General features: G+C 41.5%; 1 protein-coding gene across 1 annotated transcript in view; it reads left to right on the top strand.

Moving 5' to 3' along the window:
• Nucleotides 1-24,627, top strand: part of ZNF277 (zinc finger protein 277) — a 492,259-nt gene that overhangs the window by 221,558 nt on the left and 246,074 nt on the right. The window contains exon 6 of the mRNA XM_069228962.1: nt 12,029-12,139. Within this exon, the coding sequence (XP_069085063.1) occupies nt 12,029-12,139 (111 nt within the window). The remainder of the gene's footprint in view (nt 1-12,028; nt 12,140-24,627) is intronic.

Below are 24,627 nucleotides of genomic sequence, written 5' to 3'. Positions count from 1 at the left end.
AAAAAAACATGTTTCATTCTGCGATCTTATTATTCATCTAGTACTACCGTGTTTGTGTCATGAGTCTGTAAAAACTACAGTTTAAGCCCAGTGTAGTATTGCACAACATCCTACCCAAGATCCATGTATGTAGAAATCTGGGGCGGGGGGGACAAGATGGAACCCATTTTAAAATAAACATTTTCCAGGCTACTTGTTTAAAAATGGTCTCCTGACCCCATATTCTGTCCTTTAAACCGCTATATTCTAAGCTTTTGACATTATAGACCTTGGGAGCGAAGGAAATAAATATCCCACCAAACTGCAAAATTCATATTTGTTTTACCACACCCACTCTGACAGAGGTATTGCACTTGTTTTCGTTTGTTGATGACACCTGCCATCAGCCACTTAGTAGTTCCAGAAGTTTGTCATGCTCATGAACGCTACTCTAGTACCACTTGATCTAACATTACATTGTGTCTGAAAGACACTCGGGGTTTAAGGCCATGTACTTTGTCTTGCTTTTCTTTCTAGTTTCTCATTCCTGGCTTAAGTTTGCCTATTTGTAGGCCTTTTGAGTTTTTAAATAATTGATGCATGATCTGCAAATAAGTGCCACAAACTCTCATCCGTGTTTTAGGGCATCTGCGGGTGAGCTAAGGGAACGGTAAAAAGATGATAAACAGTAAACAGGACACTGCTGTTACAAGAACACAGACTTGCCCTTACACCAAGTAGAATAGCAAGTCCTCTAGTGTAAGACAACTTAAGACTGAAAGGTACACATATATCAATAGTAGTGTGAATGAGTCTGCTGGGACTTTATCTGGAACTGCAGACTTGAAAATAATTGCTTGAATTGCTTCTTAATTATACATTGTAATGTAGTGATGATGGGTGGATCATCAGGAGAGCAGGTGATTATCTGTTCAGGAGCAGGTCTTGAAAGGGCAGACTCCCTCTAGTACTTTGAAGTGTGCTAAAGTGGTTGTGCCACTTGTCTTCAGAAATGTGAATTTCTGTAAAAGAGGTTGGACTGACATCCACATTGGTGATAATACATCAAGAACAAATGCATTTCATGATTATTAGTAAAGATGTTGGTGAACCTTTAAAGCTTTTAGTACGCTTCTCCCTCACCATGTCAAATGCCATTGCATCAAGTCCATGAGAAGGTAATTAAAGTGATTACTGCATTCATGTACACTGTTGATGTGCTTTGCAGTAGCGCCCCGAAAAGTTCTTTCATTCTTTGCTATAAGTTGCGCTTTAAATGTGTTTTATGATGTGGTAGACCAAGTGTACTAGATTATGGCATGGTCCATGTAGTTATCAATTTCTGATAGAGGGCTCGTATTGAACATTTAGATCACTCTTTATTGGTAGTTGTCAAGACCATTCTCTTTTAGACTTGCATCTTGAAATAGGTAATTAAACCTTCATATTAGATTTTCAGTTGGAATGATTTCTTCTTCTGTATATCTTGAACATTACCAAACTTAAATAATTTCAAATATAAGTTGTTCTCATTAGCAATGGAAATCTTTCTGTGATTTGTGTAATTAAAGTCCAGCTTAAATCAAACAAAAGGGTCAGCCTTTCAGACCTCTGCACACTTGTTAACGCTAGTATCTTTATGATCATGTTGGAACTCGAGATTTGGCACCTAGACATGATCACAAAATGAGTGGCAATCTAAGTCATTTAACTTTTAGGGGAGACCTGTTACATTCCATGAAGTGATTCTTAGTGGTGAATAGTCATCATGGCCAGTACCAACAGTAATACAATCTTAATCACTGCTTTTAAGGAGTGTAAAACATTCATAATCAGTCTCGCAGGTTCCCTCGGACACAATATGTTGTTTGAGGAATGTTCAGTAGCCGGAGAAGGTGTTGTCATGGTGTGGTGTTTTAACTGTTCTAGTTGATAAGAGAATATTTGTGTCTTAATTTGCTGGGTATTGTAGAAACACAACAGTAAGTAGACACCCGCAGCCTTGGAAGATGGGATACTCTCCTAAAAGAGACAGACGTCCGTCCACCATATATAGAGTGACATTGACTACAATGTTCTTGTAATACAATGGACAGTGCATCCACCACATTGTTGACAGAGTAACCGGACTGCCAAATCCAAATAAGTCCCCTAGATTTGATATTAATTGTGTTAGGCAAAACTGACCAGCAATTTGGAGCAATAAGCCGGTCTGCTGTGGTGTTCGACAAAGAGCTAACTGTATTTCAGTTTTTTCTTTATTGTCTTTTTAGGTTAAAAACCCAATTTCGCACGTGCACATACAACTAAGCATCACCAGTTCATATTTAAAAACAATCTGAGCCTACTTATTTCCATTACCACTCAAAATAAATCCATAAAGCAATATACAACAAAGTACTCCCTCTTAAAATAAGACTCTGGTTTCTTTCAAAACATCAGGCAAGAGATGTGCACTTAAGTAATCCAAAATATTTATTTTTGTGAATATTCTCTTCTAAATGTTTGTTGAATCTCCGCAAAGGTACCCCTGATCAAAATACTGCTGCAGTAATTTTCCCACAATGTGATCTTCCAAAAGGTAGTAGCCATTTATTGTGTGAGTACAAATAGTGGGTGTTGTAGCAGAAGAGTCAGTTTTTAATGTCAGCCTGCACATATACGGACTCTATTACACTGACTGTAAATATGTTATCTAGGTAAAGTGTGCAGTTGGGAGTAGATCTGTACTTCTCTGTACATGCTTGCCTTGATGACATGTTCGCTCTGGAGTCGATATATGTGCAGGTTTATATTGACTCATATTTTGACGTAGAACAAGATAGCTAGGCACACATGGAGGATACCTCATTTACGTTTGTACACCCCAACACATTTCAAATATCTTTTGGCATCTCCATAGCCAGGTAGCTCTGATTTCCTAAATTATCAATTGGTTGCATAATATTTGTAGTTGCATGAGGCATTTTCAACTTTGTAAACATGATTGCGGGTTCAGAGAAAGTGATTGAAGGGGAGAGATAGTATGGTGTGGTCCTTCATTGGGAAAACTAGTGACCTGGAATTATTTCATTTTTTTTCACTACCAACTGAAGAGATTTGTAAAGATTTGGGGTGAACTGAGAGATGTTGGTACCAGGTAAGGTAACAGTATATATTCTTTGTTCTATCATTTTACCAAGGATTGGATTATAAGAGGTGGTTATTTCACTGGGAATTGTTTTTTCTCGTTTTTGTAATAGAATCATATTGATAAAGACGAGTGGTGAGTAACCTCATGTATTTTTAAGACAGGTGAAACTAAATCTGTCTTTTGTGTTTAAATCAAGGCACCATTAAGTATTGGTTAATTGGGCCATTCGAGTGGATTCATTTAGTGAATGGCATGCTACACAGAGGTGAAATTTAGACACTAAGGGATGTTTACTTTTTACACAGAGGAGTGTATTGGGTATTTTATATCACGGTGAAATATTAATGCATGACGTCAGCAAAAATCCCCCCCTTTTCAGGGGTACTTCATAGGTGTTTTGGGGTTGGGAATGCCCCGTGGAGATAAACTTTTTGTCTTCTTTTCACTTGTTTCATCTATCCTGTTGGAATTTAAGGTGGTCCTTCTTGATTATACTAGATCATGTAAATATCTTTTTATTTGGGACCTTCTATGATGATTTTCTTTTTTTTTTTTTTTTTTTTTTTTTAATCTCAAGTTGGAGCATTTTGGTTTCATGTATCAATATATATTCAAAAAATCTTTTCAGCCCTGAAGAAGTCGTTGGGGATATAAGGAAACATTGTCCCGAGACGAAACACGTGTTGGCTGATTTGAATCATGGCTTGATCACATACACAATATGGACAAATTACAATAAATTGATTGTTACAATTTGGCCTGACTCATGTAAAAATATAATGATGTATGTTACTTTGCACATCAATTAATGATGGGATTGGATAGATGAATTATAAGGAATTGAGTATTTGATCTATAAAGAGTTATAAACGTATCTATTGTTTACAGAAACTAAAAGTGTTTACAGATTGTCATAAGAGGTACCGCACTTTTCATGATTGGTTTTATGGTTCCTTAGGAACCAATTTGAGGGTTGGGTGATTACCCTCGTGCAGGCATCCTCTTTTCTTGAGATTTGTGGTCCTTTTGAAACTCGAGCGCTTTTGTTTTCCCTAGCTTTCTCACCCCATTATTTAGTTTCCTTGTGTAGCCCAGACTGAATTTCATTGGTAATCCCCACACATAGCTAGAATCTGGAGTTAGAGGAGTAGGCCAGGTGAACACATAGTTCCTGGCCCTGACAGTCCATTTTGTGGTTGCCTAATGACTACAGTACCATAGATAAAAAAATAAGAGGTCAAACTTCACTTTAGTTAGTATCAAGGACTGGATGTTGTGAAGGTCTCTCTAGTTTTCTTCTAAGGCTCCTGATCCCGGGAGGTAGTTATGAGGCAGTTCAGAGCTCTAGGAACAACCTCAGCACCTGCAAAAGTGATTGAAAGTAAGTGGGGTGGTGGACACTGGATGCTAACAGAGGCTTCCCCAGCTGTAAGGACACAGAGAGTGACTCTAAAATTCGCACAGCATGGCCTGTGCCACAATGTCAAGCTGCAGCACTAGTTAGAATTAGGAGCCAGAATAGCAGGCCAGGTCAAAATAGTTTTTGGCCCCGGACGTCCATTATGGAGTAGTCTATTGCCCAGGGCTACCATGGATAGAACACAGAAATGGACTGCCAGAAGAAACAAAGGCATGAGTTAAAACATAACTTTAAGAAGGGTCAAGGACTGGATGCTGTGAAGGTCTCTCTAGTTCCTTCATAATTACCCGAAGAAAATGTGACTCTTCCCATGATGCCACTCTGCACTTAATGTATATGTGTTTTCTTTTCAGGGTCCCAGTTTGGAGGCAAAGGTTACAAAGGGCAGAAAACATCTGCCTTGTAATGTTGGTAGTTCTGAAGTACAGTTGTTGATAATCAGGGCAGCAAAACTACCCTGAAACAAGGTTGCTAAAGAGATATATGTTAGAAACGGGGTCTTTAGTTGACAGAGGTATACACCCTTGTCCAAGTATGGACAACAGTCGTGGTCAGGGTAAGTCACAACACAATCCAAATGATCATGTGCCCACCCTCTGGTAGCTTGGCACTGAGCAGTCAGGCTTACCTTAGAAGTCAATGTGTAAAGTATTTGTGCAATAAATCATACAGTAATACATTGAAAACACCACAAAAATACACCACACAGGTTTAGAAAAATAGACAATATTTATCTGAATAGAATAAGGTAAAAATGACAAAGGTCAAATAAGCACAAGTTGAAATATCACTTTTAAAAGGTTAGAAAGAGTCTCAATCTTTAGAAATAAACAATTGTCTCTTTGTTACACCCAGTACCTGGTATGCGTAAAAAATATGGCCACACGGAGACCGCAGAGGAGGAAATGCGTGGAAAAATAAGGTGTTGTGTATCGTTTTCTGACGCAGCACATGCGAAGCATCGTTTCTTTCCACGCTGCAAGGGCTTTGCGTCGTTTTTCAGCACGCAGTGTTGGTTCCTCACTGCGATGCGGGGGTATTTTGACGGCCAGGGGCGATGCTTTGAAAATCCTTGATGCTCTAGAAGAAGGGACAGGTGCTGCGTCAATCCGGTATGTGATGCGTCGAATTTTCCGTTGCAAGGCAGACGCTGCATCGAATTTCCAGTCGAGAAGTCAGGGCTGCGTCGTACTGGTCAACTTTGCGGTGATTTCTTGGTCGCAATGCATGTTTTGCATCGATTTCTGCAGGCGTTGAGTCAATTTTCGATGCACATGGAATTTCTTAAAAAAGTGAAGTCTTTTTTGCCCCTGAGACTTAAGAAAACAGGAGGCAAGCCCAAGCCAAGCCCGTGGAGAGCACTTTTGAGGAAGGCAGAGTCCTTCTCAGCAAAGTCGGAGGACAGCAGGGCAGCAGTCCTTCTCAGCAAAGCAGCCCAGATGAGTCCTGTGGGCAGCCAGGCAGGTTGCGGGTGTAGGTCCAAAAGTGTCTGAGTTGGTGGGGTCAGAGACCCAGTTTATATACCCAAAAATGCCTTTGAAATGGGGGAGACTCCAAAGAGTGGTTTTGAAGTGCACAAGTTCCCCTTTCAGCCACGTCCTGTCTGCCAGGGTCCCCAGGGAGGTTATCAGTCCTATTGTGTGAGGGCAGGCCTCTGACCTTTGAAATGTGTTAGGCCCTTCACCCTTCCAGTCCAGGAAGACCCATTCAGTATGCAGATGAATGCAGATGTGACTGAGTGTCCTGTGTTTGTGGTTATCTGGGTGAAATGCACAAGGGAGCTGTCAACCAGCACAGATCAGGTGTTAATTGGAGACAGGCTGTAAGGCACAGATGGTTTTAAGTGCAGAGAAATGCTCACTTTCTAAAAGTGGCACTTCTAAAATAGTAATATAAAATCCAGCCTCACCAATAAGCAGGATTTTCTTTTACCATTCTGGACATACTAAATATGACCTGGTGACCCCTTTCAGATCAGAATCTACCACTCAAAAAGTATATGAGGGCAGTCCTAATGCTAGTCTATGAAAGGAGCAGACCCCACAGTAGTGGAAAATGAATTTAGGAGTTTTTCACTACCAGCTCATATAAAACACATAGGTACATGTCCTGCCTTTTACCAACTTACCACGCTGCCCTATGGGTTATCTAGGTCCTACCTTAGGGGTGACTTATATGGTGAAAAAGGGGAGTTTAAGGCTTGGCAAGTACTTTTAAATACCAAGTCGAAGTGGCAGTGAAACCGCACACACAGGCCTTGCCATGGTAGGCCTGAGACATGGTTAAGGGGCTACTTATGTGGGTGGCAAAAGCAGTGCTGCAGACCCATTAGTAGCATTTAATTTACAGGCCCTGGGCACATGTAATGCACTTTACTAGGGACTTATAAGTAAATTACATATGCCTATCGGGGATAAACCAGTGTTACCTTGTTTAAGGGAGTGAGCATATGCACTTTCGCACTGGTTAGGAGTTGTAGAGTGCGCAGAGTCCTAAAACCAGCAAACAAATTGTCAGAAAAGTGGAGGGAGGCAGGCAAAAAGTTGCGGGATGACCACCCTACGACTGCCATATAATATAATATATTTGTAGACATATAGAAGGTAAAAAGGATGAGAGGATGTTTATGCTTTCATTTGGCCAGTGGCTGGTTCTGGCTCTGATTTCTGTGGAGAGTTAATGGGACTTCCCAAGGAGAAAGATGTTTTCTCATCTACGTGAAACTGCTCTAAAGACAATTCTATTTGTATTCAATCAAATTACTCTGCTTTCTCGCTAGTTAATGATTGTGCATTGACTGGTCATGCAATTTGTATTAATTACTACTCAACCATTTTTAAATGCAGCATCTGCACATACGTGCCTGTCCAGTACAGTTTTTTTATTTTATTGTAATATGATCATCTCTGATATTCATAACTTAAGTTACTTTATATTTTGATCCTAATTTATGAAGGTATTGTTTCCTGTAGTACCAACATTGCAATTAAACCTTTAGAAATGAATGAAACGTGTACGCATTGCATGTTCATTATCAATCTTTAAAATTATCCCTAACTGTCACTGGCCAGTATTATGATAAATAAATAGAGAGATAGACAACCAATATTGGAAGTAATTGCTCTCCACTTGAACGGTATGCTTCCATGTCTCTGTTTATCTTCTCCTGAGAGCTATAAGTAATAATATTCATTCATGGAAAGTACACAAAGAGACTAACAGTTTACGGATGAATAACTTGTTGTTTCTGGCCAAGAACAGAGAGAATGTTTGTACTGATAACTAGACGTTCCTTTAATGTAATGAGTTAAGACCCAAAAATCTCCAGTTGATAAAAACGTCTTCGTTAAAAAAAGAGTTATGCACTGTCTTGCATAATTCCCTCAATACATAGGCTCTGTGTTGCCAGTACTCAGTGGCGGCTCCTCCACTAGGGCGATGAAGCGTCCCCCCCGCCAGCAGCAACCGCTGCAATTCCTTTCCCAAGGAAAGGATAATAAAGCATGTTTAATATCCTTTCCTTGCAAAAGGGGCGGGGCATTGGGGTCATGAGCACTCCCCTCAGAGCGCATGTGTGTTTGGCCAGCCAAACACACATGTGCAATAGGCTGTCTCCAGCCCAGCAACTTTGTTGCTGGGCTGGTGAGAGCCTGCATAGGCTCCCAGTCTGCCTGGGAGCACCTGGGCACTCCCAGCCAATCCTGACGCTGCTCTTAGCAGCGTCAGGATTGGCGGAGGGCAGGTTGGGAGCCTGTGCCTGCGGTGACAACGAGGGAGAGGAGTGCCACGGGCGACAGAGGAGGTAAGTGTTATTTTTTAATGTATATTTTATTAAACCCCCCTACCCACGTACCCTCCCTCGCGCGCGCGCCGCCCCGTCCCTGTTACACCCACGAGCCGTGACTGCCATTACTGTATATAAATGAAATCATACAAATGTTGTTTCAGTTGGCGACAGGTATTCAAGAACAGCTTCTGTGTGTTCCAGCTTTCCACACCCCCTCCCCCCACCCTTGAGTAAAGACAGATCTAGCCATTGGAACGGAATTTGGTGACGTCCCTGTTAGCACATTGGAGTATTTTCCGTTTTTCTGTTTTTTTATTTGAGATACATTTGGGGTTAGGACTTTTTCTGTACTTGCTTTCAACTTTTGTAGGGGTGTCATGTTCCCTCTGCATTGTGCCTGTGATGCAACTTTTCATAAAGAATTGAAAGCTGATCTGCTCTATTAAGAATCTCTTTATATTCTCCTTGCCCGACCAGTTGTCCATTTGCTTACCAGTATTTTCACTCACTCACTCATGGTCATTATGTCACAGAAGGCTTGCCATTTAAAATTGCATTACAAATATTCAGTTGTTTTAGGGCACTGGAGGTGTGGTGGGACAGAATTGCCAATGAGGTGAATAAGAAGGCTTGCACTTGTGGGCACCCCGTTGCATTGAGAGTTGATTGATTCTGCTTAGAGACTGAAGGTTTGGAGCTTTCAGTGTACCTGGGTGGAGGTGTGCTTGACTCAGGACTGAGAATCCTACTAATTGCCCTTGGGTGTGGGATTCTGCTACCCGTCTATTTCTTATGGTTGCCATACGATTGCCTGGACACTTTGTACCTGAAGTAGCTGTGCAGGGCTAAATAAATGGGGTTGCTGTACATAAAGTAGATATTTTATGGAATAGGGTCTTTGCAGTTTTAAAGGATTTCGAGGGAATAGTGTATTTGCATTAAGGAACATGCCGTATTACAGAAAGTATAGTAATTCTTTATTACAATTGCATTTACGCACACACTGCCTCTTTTTTCTTTTAAAGCTACTGATATGGAATGCTTAGGTGAGATGGTACAAATCTTCAAGTGCTGAATGTAAGTGTCTACGATCAAAATATTAAATTCAACTCACGGCAGCAGCTTTCAGACAGATACCTGTAGGAATCTGACTTTAGTTGGGTCATTGAGCAAAGGAAAGGGGAACACTTATGCAATTCAGGAGTCCCAGGATTACTTAGATGTTTATATTTGTTCGACGGTGATAAACTAAATAGAGTTTATCTACCTTCCTAGAGTAAAAAACACTGCAGCAAGTGAAATACGCAGTATTTATCTGTAATCAGTTTGTTTTCTCTTTTTTGGCCTCCTATTTGCGATCGATTCAGATGAATTAGGCAGTGCAGCTCTGCAGCTCTAGACTGAAAGCATGGTGAAACCTGAAAAGGCTTTTCTACTTTCTGGTCATTATCAAGCTGCACCAAAGCACAACTTTATCTTGATGTTTTTCAAAAATACGCTCCTATTGTGTGTGTTTCAGATAATAAACCCGTGCATTTTACATTTTAAACCATCACCCCAGCACCAGAGACACGTGGTATAAGTGGTATAATTTGTGATAAGAAATACCACCAACAGTTTGTGTCAGCAGTCTTGGTTTGGAAGGGGTCAACAACTACCTTTTTTTTAATCAAAACCTCTTTTGCATGTATTGGTACCAGTTATGATCTCTTCTAAAATGTGCTAAACTGCGATAGAACACTGTTGGGCTATCTCTCCACATTTACACCACTGATTTTTAGTTTGATACTATGTGGAAGGCATATGTGGGGGGTCCTGCTGAGCAAAGAATGGTTGCAAGATTTGAGTTCTCTAGTGCAGCTCTAAATTCCAGGACTTGATGTGGTATTTTTCACGAAGTAGTGCTTTGTTTTTTGGCAACAGTCACCTGATAAGGGGACCATGCATTAAACTGCTATGGCTTTGTTGCTCCCAGCCCTTTACAGAGCAGGACATTCTTTCACCCAAGCTCATGTTCTAGGCCAAGCTTCTCCAACAAGTAGCTCATGAGTTACTAGTAGCACACCAACTGCCTATCTATTAGTAGCTCTCCAACTGCCTATAAGTAGCTCTCCTGTGTGCATTCCAACCTACTCAATTGTTAACTTTTGCTTGATTGAATTAATATATGTATGCCAGGGTTGTCTATTCAAGATGAATGTGCGTATTTTCAGAACTCATAAGCTGATCGTGGGAGAAAAATGGCTGTATTTTCTAAATATATTTAAAGCTGATTTTGTGTGATAAATCATGTTGGAAGACTAATTACTAATATTATTACTTGTGTGGCAAGGGCATTGGGTTTTGACTTGCAAGGTATTATTTATGTAGAGGCATTCCAAGCAGACAAAGCCTTTATTACAATACTTTTGGTAATCCTGCATATTGTGGCCCCTATATGTATATTGTCTGATGTGGTCATTATTACTAAACTAATACTTGTAGCTCCCAATGATTTCAAATGAACATAAGTAGTTCTTACTACACAAAAGTTTGGAGATCCCTATTCTAGGTGGTGAGCCAGGCAGGAGGACCAATGGTGAAACAAGCATAGGTGGGGATTCGCCGCACCTGTTTAATGAGTGCTTGCACCGAATACTGAAAAGGCCATTGCAGTGAAGCTGGCATTTCTCTACCCGAATAATAAGACTGTATTGGAATTGGCCACCTGTCATTGACCAAGTTTTAAGACGTTTGCAAAGCTGCTGAAAGAGAAGAGGCAGAACGTTATGGGCAAGGGTGAAAAGAAGTACTTTTAGCCAGATCCTCAACTCCAGCAATTTGGGGGAAAAAGCAGGGGCTAGGGAGGATTTACAGGAGACTAGAGAGTGTTTACATAGCAAAGCCTTGAAAGCAACGGGCTTAAAGGACTTGCAGCACACCACGAGTAACATAGAGAAAGAAATGACTTTCACTTGAGGAAAGACTAGAATCTCTAGGTGTGTTACTGCGTGAAATAGAGAAAGGTCTGCAGACACTATCAATGGAAGTCCAGCAGTTGGAGACTACAATGTGATCAATGGAAAGACTCCAAGGGAGTGCAGAAACTCTACAATTATAGCTATGGTGCACTTGGATAATTGAGTAGAACACTTGGCGAATGTTCTGTTTGACTAATGTGCAGTCTAACCCTGGAGCACAAAGGCAGAGCTAAGCAGCGGGTTGCATGGTAGGCGTCCCTCAGGTTTGTCATAAGTGGCAGCCTGGATATTCTGCACGTTGTTTTCCTTCAGAAAAGGGGGTTCTGAGGGGCTGCAAGGCCAGCCCACTTCAGCCATTGGTTTACTTGACTAAGAGTGATGGCATTCTGCTTTTGTACCATGTGCACAACTGCAAAATAAGTAGTCCTGTTGTGTGCCCTACATCACTGATGCAGTGTGCGTTGTTACAAAAATGTGTGTCTGTATATATATATATATATATATTAGCCTTTTATACAACATACATAGATTGTTTTTATACAGTGTGTGCCTTCATACAAAACCAGTTACAAACAAAATAGGCACTGGAGCAGCCAAAAGGTTATCTGCCAGTGCCAGACCTGTTGACTTTGCCAGTGTTTGATTTCTTATTGTTAATAGTGTTTGAAGGTGCCAAAATTAAAGCTGGCATGTCACTGAAGCACGTCTTCATTTTTTCCCCTAGTGATTTTATGTTTTTTTCCCCGCAGAATGCATCTTTATAACCACATGAACAAAGACCATGCTTTTAATGTTGGGTTGCCCGATAACATTGTGTATTGCAATGAATTTTTGGATGTCTTACAGAAAAAACTGGACAGGTATGGTATCAATTTTATCACCTTTTAACGGCTAGTCCTATTTGTGTGGTGCAATAAGGTGGAACAATTTGGGCTTTTTAGTGCCTTCTGTTTAACAAGTGTGACTACATGGCGCAGCCTAAATGGAAGAAAAAGTATAACTTCTTATGAAGACTAAACAGGTTTAGCGTTTGTACTAAAAAAGAAACAACAACAAATCATTGTCTCCTTATTTTATTGAAGTAACCAAAATGCCTTAAGCCTGGTTATAAAAACATACATAATTTACTAGACACCCACTGGTTATGCAAGATTGTGATTACCGAAGTTGAGCTAATTTAAAAATATTTTCCAATGGTGTCTTTTGAACATGCTATAAATTATCGGCGTAAGAGCATAGAATTCAGGAAGAAGGCTGACTTAATTCTGTTTTCGTATGTGTGTGTGTTTAATCTATGTACTGGTTATATGTTACACATGCAAAAGGAAATTAGTCACATTTCATCTTTTCATATTGATTGACATATGTTTCAGTGTTTTTATCCCTCTCTATACTTGCCTGCACCAATGAAACGTGAAAAAATAGGAAGTATTTTCCTAGCGGTTACTGTAGCATGTTAAATGTGAAAATAAGTGTTGGCATCCAATTTTTGTGTTGGATATCAGTGACTGCCCACTGGTACTGCCTTACTAGGCGTGCACAATATACCATGAGTGCATACACTCTCCACATAACATATTCAGCCACTATATCCATTAAATGTATAAACCTTTACACGTTTCCCACTTTGTGAAGCGTATAAACTACACATGTCTACTTAAGGTAACTGTTATATTTTACAGGTGTAAGTCAGGCTTACGCTTGAAAAGGGTTGCAAACCAGGGCTTTTTTCTTGCCCTCCGACCTTAGGTCCACTTTCTGTTTTTGATTTGAAAGATAAATTAGCATTTTTATTTGCAAATGCGTCTTGTATTTACCTACAGAGCAAATATTCGTGCACTCTGATATGGCTAACATGTAAATGTTCTTCAAAGAAATGCTGTCTACTCCCTCATTTTCAGTATTATGCACAAACACAAATATCACATGTTCCTCATTGAGGTGTTGTCATCATAGAGAAATTTAATATATTTTATCCGACATATCGTATTCCATGTAGCCTTGGAATTTACTTTCTGGTTCACAGTATATGCTAAAACATCATCCAAGTAGGCTGTTCTGCAAGCTTGAAAAGAATGGGTAAAAGTGACAACAAAAAGTGTATCCATATCTTTATGAAGAAGCACCTCTCTTAACGTAATCCAAACGTTAAATTAGCTAGTAAAATGAAGTTGTGACTTGAGGGTTAACAGTAAAATTCTCTTACCTTTCACCTCAATGAATTAAGAAGTTTGATAAATATATAGATCTATTTCTGCTTAATTAAACAGGTAGGAGACTTTTTTTGAGTTTGTTCCAACGGTAAATTTTTTAAGCGGTGCACAACTGAAAGTTGTTCCATCGCTCAAGTAAATCATACTTTTAAAAGAAACAACTGGGCTTATGAAAAAGATAATAAAATGGCCAGAATATGATATCATATTCCTAAGGATATAGGAGTAGAAGAACTAGGCTACAGCATTAACTTGAATGATTCTTTAAATGTCACAACCAATAACAATTCTGCTGGGGGCGTGGCCTGAGCAGGCAAGATGGCGGTCGCTTGAAGGGGTAGCTCCTGCACCACTGCATTAATACAGTGAAGCTCCTGCACCACTGCATTAATCCTGCTGACATCACAACCCCCGGCTGCCATCCACCCTGCTTAGGGAGCTGTCAGTTCCCGTAGAGCACTCAGAGGCCATGAGGTTCATTGACTCCAGAACAGAGGGGTCCTAGCAGACGACAGAGGAAGGTTCACGGCCACTAGGATGAGGATCCTACGCTGATAAGAGGCCCAGCCGGCCGGAATTGCTGTGCTGACATCCCTGCACGACCGTCGTCACACTGCGTACACTGCTGGCTTGGATCATGGCTACAGAGGTTTACTGAGCGAATGCGCAATTGTGATGCCTGGCGTTGGACGGATGGTTTGTAGCGGCTCACGACCGCTACCTACCCCAGTGGGCGTTGTAGGCCTCTAATACCTTGGGGTTGCCTACAGTGAGAACGCTGAGTGGAGGTTGGCCCTATCCTCCAGGGACCTGAGAGCTGCACCATGATCAGAAGATTGCTCGGGTGCCAGGTGATTCTATGGCTGCTGGAGGTGATGTGTGGCTGGGCAACATCTCTCTTCTCTGTAGACTCACAGCTGTGGGGCTGGAGTTTGATGGGAAGTGTTGTTGGCTCCTTTTCCCCTCATCTGGATAGATTTCAAACTGGGACTGGAGACAGGGTGACCCAGCAGTAAGGACTTTGTTGCTGCACCGGTCGCTGCCTAGTGGAAGAGGGTGCTTTGACTGGGGTTGGCTTGACACCAGCTGGACACTGCCTGTGCCCCATAGCTATAGTGGTGCTGGCAAAGTTGCCTGCCACTTGTAATCTCCGATATGGGCAAAAACAAAAACAGAACCCCCTCTCCCCCAGAGGGGGCACTTGTGAGGGCCTATAGGAGGGCCACACTGTGGCTAAGAACATGACCTCTGCACCACTACTGCATTGCACACTAAAGAAGGTGATTCCCTGTGGTAGCACCAAAATGATTTTACAGGCCTAATGTGACACCTGGACTGCCCTAGAGCAGAAAATTTACATGATTGTCATAGTCGTTAGCCTGCTTAGAGCGGACCATCTGAAACTGTCCGATAGGGTGGAGGAAACAGTATCCTCTCTTTCCTCACTGCGACTAACAGTGTCCATGCTACAGCTCCAGATGAAAGAACTGTGCCAGGAGCTACCGATTTAATACGGTAGAGCAGAAGATGTGGAGGGCTGCTCCTGCCGAAACAACATTAGAGTGGTGGGCTTTCCGGAACTTGTTGAGAGCCCTTCTGCAGAACTGTTTTTGGAAAACAGGCTGCTTACCACAGTGCTGACAAACACACAGTTCAAGTTCTTCATGGTGGAGAGGAGACACTGCGTGTTGGCCAGGCCTCCATCTCCTGGGGTCCCACATCGATCTATGGTTGCAAGGTTGTTGACCTATCGAGATCGGAATGATATTCTTCAAAGAGCATTTGCTCATGGCCCTTGGGACTTTGAGGGTCACAATATTCAGATATTCCCTGATTAAACCACAGTGGTACAGAAGAAACAACAAAACAACATGGAGGTGAAACAGGGACTCAAATCCCTTGGGCTGCCCGTCAGCCTCCTTTATCCAGCAAAGTTACGTGTCACACATCATACAAAATATTCTTTTTCTCCTTTCCTGAGGAAGTTTGGCCCTGGCTCGAGGGAGAAAGTCACCATGTGTCCTGACATCGGTCCAACAGACCTAATGCCAGGCGGGGGGGAGACACCCAGATTGACAGAAATTGACACTATCAATGAGTGCCCCCTTGAAGGAGAACACAGCGGAGGGGAATGTGACTCTGTTTGTCGGCCACTCACATGAGGACAGGGCCCCAGCCGGACCAGGGTCCAGGGGCGCAGAGAACACAAAGCTGAGACAGAGATAGTGGTGTCAGAGTAATCAAAGTCCTTGCCAAGGGGTCCGAAGAGCCACCCGCAGGTCGGCAGACAAACTGATCTGACCCCATACTGGACCGGCAGGGCATTTCACAAGGTGACTTTGGTGGAGGCTGTGAGAATCTGTTGCTCAGGGCTGCAGGATTCATTTTTGTTTTGGTGAGGCCTCTGCAGTAACTCTATTTGAAAACAGGTTCCTCTGCCCCAAACGCCCAGCAGAACATGCAGCAATGAGCAAGTACATTTGGACTTCTGTTGTGTTATTGTTTTTGTTGTTTGGGGTTTTTGTTGATAGCTTTGAAGCACGTTTTTTTTGCTTTGACTGGGGCTTTGGGGATCAACCCTATTCTGATACTTAAATGTGATACTTTACTGGGGTGTGCACCACACATACTATGCTTCACCATGCCTACCTCACAGTCGATGCCCCTGGAGGCAGACACCAGCATTCCTCCCCTCTGGCGTTGCCCCCCAGCTTGGGCCCCTCCCATGTTGTGCTGTAGGCATTACCCAGAGATATAATTTCATCACCTAGAATGCCAGGGAACTAGGTACCTCTGCATAACATCAGAGAGTATATGTCTTTCTGCGCAGGAGGGTTCCCATTGCCTGACTACAAGAGACACACATGGTACCTGCGGAGCTGGAAGAAGTAGGAAAACACTGGAGGGGTCAGTTGTATGGCACAATTTCCTTTGTATTTGCAAGGGGCAAATTGGTTTGGGTTGTGCCAGCCCCTTCACCCTCCACCGACTGCACATAGACCCAGAGGGGAGATACACATTTCTGAAGGGGGAGTTGGATCCGATTCTGGGGTTGATTGCTAGTATCTATGTGCAAAACACCAGACAACTACAGTTTCTAGACTCTTTGAAATTGTACCATGCCCTTTTTCTGACCTGTCATCGACTATAACATGGTTTTGGATTGTTACTTTGTCCTCTCTATACCTCCCCTACATCTGGTCCCACAGTACCGTGAATTAGGGGATTTCAAAAGTGGACAGAGAGTTAGGATTTAGCAGACCTTGAAGGAACTACCCTGGGTTGCATTGGCTGCGCACACAGATAGACTGAACACTGAATTTGGTGCCACTAATCGGTCGCTTACACAGTACTGAATACTTATGCCGTATTGATTCTGATCACAGTCCCTTACTGGTGACTCTGGAGATAGGGCAGACATGGATAGTGATACCGACTTGGAGGCTCTTCTGGACCCCCCCTCCTTTAACGACATGATGAGAACAGCAATAGAGGACTATTTTAGAGAAAACGAGGTCACCGTCTCGCACACAAATACAGCGTGAAATGCCTTTAAAGTGGTCACACATGGCCAATGCATAAAGACCTTCTATGGAGCCCAAAATACTTTAGTACCGGAGGTCCTGGAGATGGAGCATAGGCAGAGGCACCTGTTGGCATGGCAGATGATTGCGGATGGCATGTGGAAGCCCATTAGAGCTGTGTGGTCACCCGTGGGTTGGGTAGTTGTGACACAAACTGTGGTTAATAGTGCCTTTGTAGGCTATTACACTGCTCTATATTCACATCCCCGGACCCCACCACTCAACTGTATCACTAAATTCCTGGCTCAGGCACAAGTTCCATGTTTCAGGGAGGACCAAATGTCAGTCTTGAATGTGGATCTAGAGATACAAGTGGTGAAGGTGGTCATAAGCCAACTCACTAGGGAGAAAGACACCAGGAATGGATGGACTACCCTCAGAATTCTATGCCACTAATCACATCCGGCTAGCGACCTGCCTGCATGCCATGTATAAAATAGCGCTGCAGATAGAGCTCTTACCAGACTCGGTGAGGAAAGCCACCATCAGGGCTCAACCGGGGACCCCAGTGGTGGTGCTTGAGATGAGACAATGTGTATTGCCCGGGAAGTAGCTGATTATGTTTCTTATTGATATGCATGGGGTAATTGAGTTCATGTGGTTATTCTGTTTTGGTTTTGATATGTTAAAGCTTGGGTAGGAGAGGGTGAAGGATTTAGGCAGCAATTGGTTGTATGGGTGCTTAGATCTTAAAGAACGATATGTGGAATTGCTGTGAAAATGTATGTAAAATGAATTAAAGAGATTTTTTTTAAATCATTAATTCTGCTAAATATTTCAAGATCTGTTTGATACAACAAACACCTTATTTAGATGTCAAAATAGTTTATTTCAGAAATTATTTTCTTAAAAATGCAATACAACATACAAAGATTCTTCCATAATATACTTTAAAAGATACATATATCATAAATAATATGCAAGTTATTCAGTTTTAAAACAATAAAAGAATAAAAAGTCATAAGAGGTGTTTAAAAGAATCATGCAAAGCTGACATCCATTACAAGCTTTGCTATAAGCAGCCAAGCAGCCAAACAGATAACAGATAGTTCAACATACAGTATAGAATGAAAGTGGTGCTTATAGTCTGGTAATTTGTACCTAATGGCTATCAGTGTTGGTTCGTTGAATATGGTACAGCATTGATTTGAATGAATCCTTTCACTATATTGTTATTGTAGAATACCATTCTGAAAACCTCATATTAGTTTTGAGAATTGTTAGTCGGTCAGCCCTGTAGATAACTTCTCTAACTATGAATTTGCAGTTCTAAGCGAGTATCTTAACTTATTAATTAAGGAACATTCTTTTCAGTATTGGGATGTGACAGTTTCAGAACAAAAGTCAAAGGCTGCCTTTTGAGGGAGGCCTCACTGCAGTCACTCCTGTGCGAGGCTAGGCTGCAAGGGCAAACTCCTTTGGGGTTATTTTATTTGTTGCATTAACATTTCTGTCTGTTTAGGATGTATTGGTCTTCCTCTGTTGAAGTCAATCCATAAACAAAATTGTAACTTTCTGGACTGCCGAACTCTCCCCTCACCATCTATGTCCAAATCCTGTTATGGTCCAGGAGCCTACCAAACCTCTTAGAATGTTCATAAAGGCTACCAGTAGATAAATGACCATGGATAGAACTTCTCTGTGTAGGATGGGGATCAGGATATGTTTGAATTGCAGGGTCTACAAGAATGCAAGATTGAGCTGAGGGTAAGGAGGGCTCAGTTTTGTGATTCTTCACCTGGGCTTCCAAGGTAGTAACTGGAGTTGTACAGTAATTATCAATAGGTGAAGATATGCAACTTGATCTTTCAAGATTTCTGTCTATTTCGTTTAAGAAAAGGACTGTCTGTAAATGACAGTGAGCTACCACATCATGCTTTAGTCATTTAGTTATTGAAAGTGAGTGTTTAAACATAAACTGAGAAACACGCCTGCCCTGATGGCAAAGCTATTAGTAAACTAAGAGGCAAGTCATGCATGGATCATATGTGGGCTAGATTTATTATACACGGAGCAAACGTTTAGTGTATTTAATCAAACAAAAGAGGATATTTTTACAGCAGAAATGCTGAACTCACATATTTGAAGGTGCACTCGTGAGAATGAAGAAAAAGGTGATTGTAAAATACAATATTTGCCTATAATCACACAATTTGAGACCCATTTCCGAGTCAAGTACATTAAAGTTAGATCAAGTAGATTATTCAAGCTATGCGACCTGCAGGTCTAGTAACATTTTCATGATTTTTCGAGGCCTGCACAGAATAGAAGGTTGCTAAATGTATCAGATGTCAAGGGTGTGTGGAAGAGTTTCGAGGAAGTGACAGGCTTTGCTGCATCAGGAGGGGATGTAGTGGGGGAGTGGGGAGATGTTGCTGTTTCCTTGAAAAGATTTTGAGAATGCTACCTTTTTTATCTTTACTAGTATTTTGTTTGGAAGTGACAGGATTTAGTATTATTCTGCTTCCTCAGTCAGGCTAGCTATTTTATTTAACACACAGTTCTCTTCAGCCAGTCAAATAGAGGGCCTAGACAAGCGGTCACAAGTTTTCAAGTTAATGGCTAATACCATGCTTGGTAGCAGTCAAAGAGTCACCTATCAAAGAGGTCAAGGGATATTTTTATAGTAACATCTGTCACAGTACCTGTGATTTAGGTTTACAAAATGAGAAAAGCAAAGCCAAGAGGGGTGGCCCAGCCCAGCCTCTTTCAAGTGTTGATAGGCCTGTTCCTGGTTCGAGCTTTGCCCAGACGCATCTCTTGCTGCTGGAGTATTGTAGCTCTTCATAGAGCTGGTGCATGAGGAGGGCTGTCCTTGCTCCCCGCCCCGGAAGTGCTACACAGGATTGTTGGGCCTGAAGGCCCTCCCCTAATGGCAGGAGTATTCCCAAAACATATTTAAAATATACTGGGAACAGAAACAATATACGAGTTAGGACCCTCTGGTATTTGCTGGAATTCAAAGCAGGGGGAGGGCACTTCATATGTTCTTATTGTTCTCTAAAGTCTGTACTATCTGAGGATATGTAAATGAAAGAATGGAGATGATTTTCGTTATGTAGTTTTATGAGAGCGTATAAGTAAATTCTTCGAACGATGCGGGTGCTGGGAGCAGTTACACATACAAAGAGGGTCGTTTTTAAGAAATGGAAGTCCATCAGGAAATGTACAGTAGAAATATGGCTAAAATACATAGTACATTTAGGCAAGCGCAGGGGGAAGACCCGCTACAGAGTCAAAAATAATACTCAAAAGTGTAATTGAATTTGCTTCAACTTTCTCGCATTGTATGCTTTCAGCTAGATCTGTGGGACTGGAGTTAACTTATTCCATGCTGAACTTTCTCTGTTCCATTCACGTTATTGATTCATGTACATTTATGCTAAAAAAAAAAAAAATTGTAGCTACACATCTAAGATTTTTAATAATGGAAGTCAAAATGTATATTGCTGTTCTATACAAAAGCATTTATATTGTACAGAATTATAAGTCTACAACCTTTAATAACGGACATTCCGGATCCATCACTAGCTCATTCTGCGTGACCCTTGCTGTTAGTCACCAAATGTCCTGTCATTTAAGCCAAAGTAGCTGCTGCATATTTTCGGGATATTTTTGACACCTGATGATTTGTATATGTATTTAACATTTCTTGGGACAACATCTAATGGGCTAAGTAGACTTAAACATACTTCCTGTTGACGCACAGAAGTTGACTTTTCCGTCAAATATCACGAGCGTATAAAAATGCAGATCTGCCCTTACATATTAAACATTATAGCAGTCCAATTAACATGTATTCAGAATTCAAAAATATCCTTTACCACCTGTCGATGATTGAAAATATTCGTAGTCTCAGAACAAGTTCATAAAAATATTACGAAATAATTCTAAATGAGTACTCCGCTTGTGATCATCCTTGTTTCCACCTTAGATCCTTAAGCGGTTTAGAACGTATCGTATACGCCATAGCATCTTCTTCCCCTTATATTCTTATAGATTATGTAAGAGACATCCTTTCTATTAACAAAACTTTAATCAGTGTCGTATTTAACCACATTTCTTCAGGTAAAAGGGGGCATTGAAGTGAAAATGCATCTCGTACCGGACGTGATGAAAGTGTTTACCAGCCAGTTACAGTGAAATGTCGCAGACGGCGTTTGCCTAAAAGAAATCCTATATCAGGACTCCTTATATTATGTCGTTTTCAAGGCCAGTAATTAGTTTATAGCACATATAGTTTGGGCCGAAAAGCTGTTAAAGGTTAAGCCATTACAGTATCTTTAAAAAAAAATATATATATAACTTTGATTTTGAGCAGGGGGTAATATCTTACCAAATTCAAATAAAACTTAAAGCAGTCTGTTTTTGAATGATGTGTGGCACAAACCGGAGACCCGTAGCGTGAGCATATCTCAAAATATCTTTTAAGTTAATTTGATTAATGTCTTCAACTTTATTGGTCCATGTTCTGTCCCATGTAGTAACCTTTGTAATTACTGCAACATGAGATAGACTTGACCCATAATTTCGTCCTCAATAGATCCATAGTAATTCATTTTGGAAGGCAGGCTGCAAATCTTTCATACAATCATTCTGGGATAGGGTCAGAGATTATCATGGCACCACAATTAGGCTGCATTGACATCACCTGCTTCTGTCATGAGAGTAATAACTTTGAAGATGCTTAGAGTGACCCCAACTCCGTCTTAACGTTTTGCACTGAAAATATTGGCCCAGTTTGTATTTAATAACGCAGCCCCTTTATCAACATTAGCCAACCAAGCCCCAGTTTTTGTTTTTTTTTTAACACAATTTTGGCATTTTACTGGGACATACCCCATTTTTACTATTTTTTGTGCTTTCAGCCTCCTTCCAGTTAGTGACAGAAATGGGTGTGAAACCAATGCTGGATCCCAGAAAGCTAAACATTTCTGAAAAGTAGAACAAATTCTGAATTCAGCAAGGGGTAATTTGTGTAGATCCTACAAGGGTTTCCTACAGAACTTAACAGCGGAAATAAAACAATATTGAAATGGTGAAAAAAAACAGCAATTTTTCTCCTGGTTTTACTCTGTAATTTTTTCCTGCGATGTCAGATTTTTGAAAGCAAATACTGTTACGTCTGCTGGACTCTTCTGGTTGCAATATATGTAGGGCTTGTAGGTTCATCAAGAACCCTAGGTACCCAGAGCCAATAAATGAGCTGCACCTTGCTGTGGGTTTTCATTGTATACCGGGTATACAGCAAATCATTTGGTGAAATATAAAGACTGAAAAATAGGTATCAAGGAAGCCTTTATATTTCCAAAATTGGCACAAGATAAGATGTTGAGAAGCAGTAGTTCTTTGCACATCTCTGAATTCTGGTGTCCCCATACTAGCATGTGAATTACAGGGCATTTCTCAAATAGACATCTTTTTTACACATTGTCTTACATTTGGAAGGAAAAAATGCAGAGAAAGACAAGGGGCAATAAAAGTTGTTCTGCTATTCTGTGTCCCCCAAGTCTCCCGATGGTACCTTACTTGCCTGGATAGGCCTAATGCCTGTGACAGGAAACGCAACGTGGACACATCACATTTTTACACTGAAATCTGACGTGTTTTTTGGAAAGTGCCTAGCTATGGATTTTTGCCTCTAGCTCAGCACCTAGGGAAACCTACCAAACCTGTGCATTTTTGAAAAGTAGACACCTAGGGGAATCCAAGATGAGGTGACTTGTGGGGCTCTCACCAGGTTCTGTTACCCAGAATCCTTTGAAAACATCAACATTTGGCACAAAAAATACTTTTTCCTCACATTTCGGTGACAGAAAGTTCTGGCATCTGAGAGGAGCCACAAATGTCCTTCCACCCAGCGTTCCGCCAAGTCTCCCGATAAAAATGGTACCTCACTTGTGTGGGCAGGCCTAGTGCCTATGACAGGAAGTGCCCCAAAACACAACGTGGACACAACACATTTTCCCAAAGAAAACAGAGCTGTTTTTTGCAAAGTGCCTAGCTGTGGATTTTGGCCTCTAGCTCAGCCGGCAACTAAGGAAACCTACCAAACCTGTAAATTTTTTAAAAGTAGACACCTAGGGGAATCCAAGATAGGGTAACTTGTGGGGCTCTCACCAGGTTCTGTTACCCACACTCCTTTGCAAACATCAAAATGTGGCCAAAAAAACACATTTTCCTCACATTTCGGTGACAGAAAGTTCTGGAATGTGAGAGGAGCCACAAATTTATTTTCACCCAGCGTTCCCCCAAGTCTCCTGATAAAAATGGTACCTCACTTGTATGGGTAGGTCAGGTGCCCGTGTCAGGAAATGCCCCAAAACACAACGTGAACACATCACATTTTCCCAAAGAAAACAGAGCTGTTTTTTGCAAAGTGCCTAGCTGTGGACTTTGTCCTCTAGCTCAGCCGGCACCTAGGGAACACTACCAAATCTGTGCTTTTTTTTAAACTAGACACCTAGGGAAAGCCATGATGGGGTGACTTGTGGGGCTCTCACCAGGTTCTGTTACCCAGAATCCTTTGCAAACCCCAAAATATTGCTAAAAAAAACACTTTTCCTCACATTTCGGTGACAGAAAGTTCTCAAATGTGAGAGGAGCCACAAATTTCCTTCCAACCAGTGTTCCCCCAAGTCTCCCGATAAAAAAGATACCCCACTTCTGTGGGGGGTCCAGGTGCCTGCAAGAGAAAAAGGCCAAAAACCTGTAAAGATTGAAGCAATGGCACATCGAGTTGATAAACACATATTTTTCTTTTATACATCTTTAGGCTGACTCTGCTTTGGGAACCCACACAAGGAGGTAATATTTTACTTGGGAGACTGAGGGGAATGCTGGGAGGTAAGGAATTTGTGCCGGAGTGGTGATCCTACAAAGAAAAGTGAGGAAAATATATGGACTCTGGGTAAGCAAATGTTGGGGGATCCACGCAAACCACACCTCCCTAGAGTCCTTGGGGTGTGTAGTTTTAAAAAATGTCTGGGTTTGGTAGCTTTCTCTAGATGGAGGCCGCACCCAGGACCAAAAACATAGGTGCCCCCTCCCCCCCCCCAAACCCAGGTAGTTTTGTAATAGATCATTTTGATGTGTCTACGTACTTCTGTGATGTTCCAAACACTGAAATTGTGAAAAGAACCGCACTTAGGTTATGTTAAAAAGACCCCTCATCCACCAACCAAGTTGGTGGCATGCTTCATATTCGGCATCCCACCTGAGACACCTAGCGTGTCACGGGTGTGCTGCGACACCTGATTACAGCGGAGCAGGTTTTGTCATTTTTACCACACATACTGGTTGTATTTGGCATGAGGGTTGGTTCAGTAGATCAAATTTTATTAACAAGAGATTTCACAAAAATGAAATGCACTGTTAATTAATAACTGAAAGGCCAAAAAACAGAATCAATGACTCACAACTCCTGAGGTATAAAGCCGCATCAAGGCACTAACTGCTTCACAGTCCATTCACACACCTTTCATACATGACATGCACAAGATCAGCCAAGCGCTACCCCACACACACCGCCAGCCAAACGCCACCCCACAC

Source organism: Pleurodeles waltl, chromosome 4_1 (genome assembly GCF_031143425.1).
Source record: "Pleurodeles waltl isolate 20211129_DDA chromosome 4_1, aPleWal1.hap1.20221129, whole genome shotgun sequence".
In the NCBI taxonomy this organism is placed as follows: domain Eukaryota; kingdom Metazoa; phylum Chordata; class Amphibia; order Caudata; family Salamandridae; genus Pleurodeles; species Pleurodeles waltl.
Note: the sequence above shows the minus strand (reverse complement) of the source record. Positions and strands in the feature narration are given on the sequence as shown.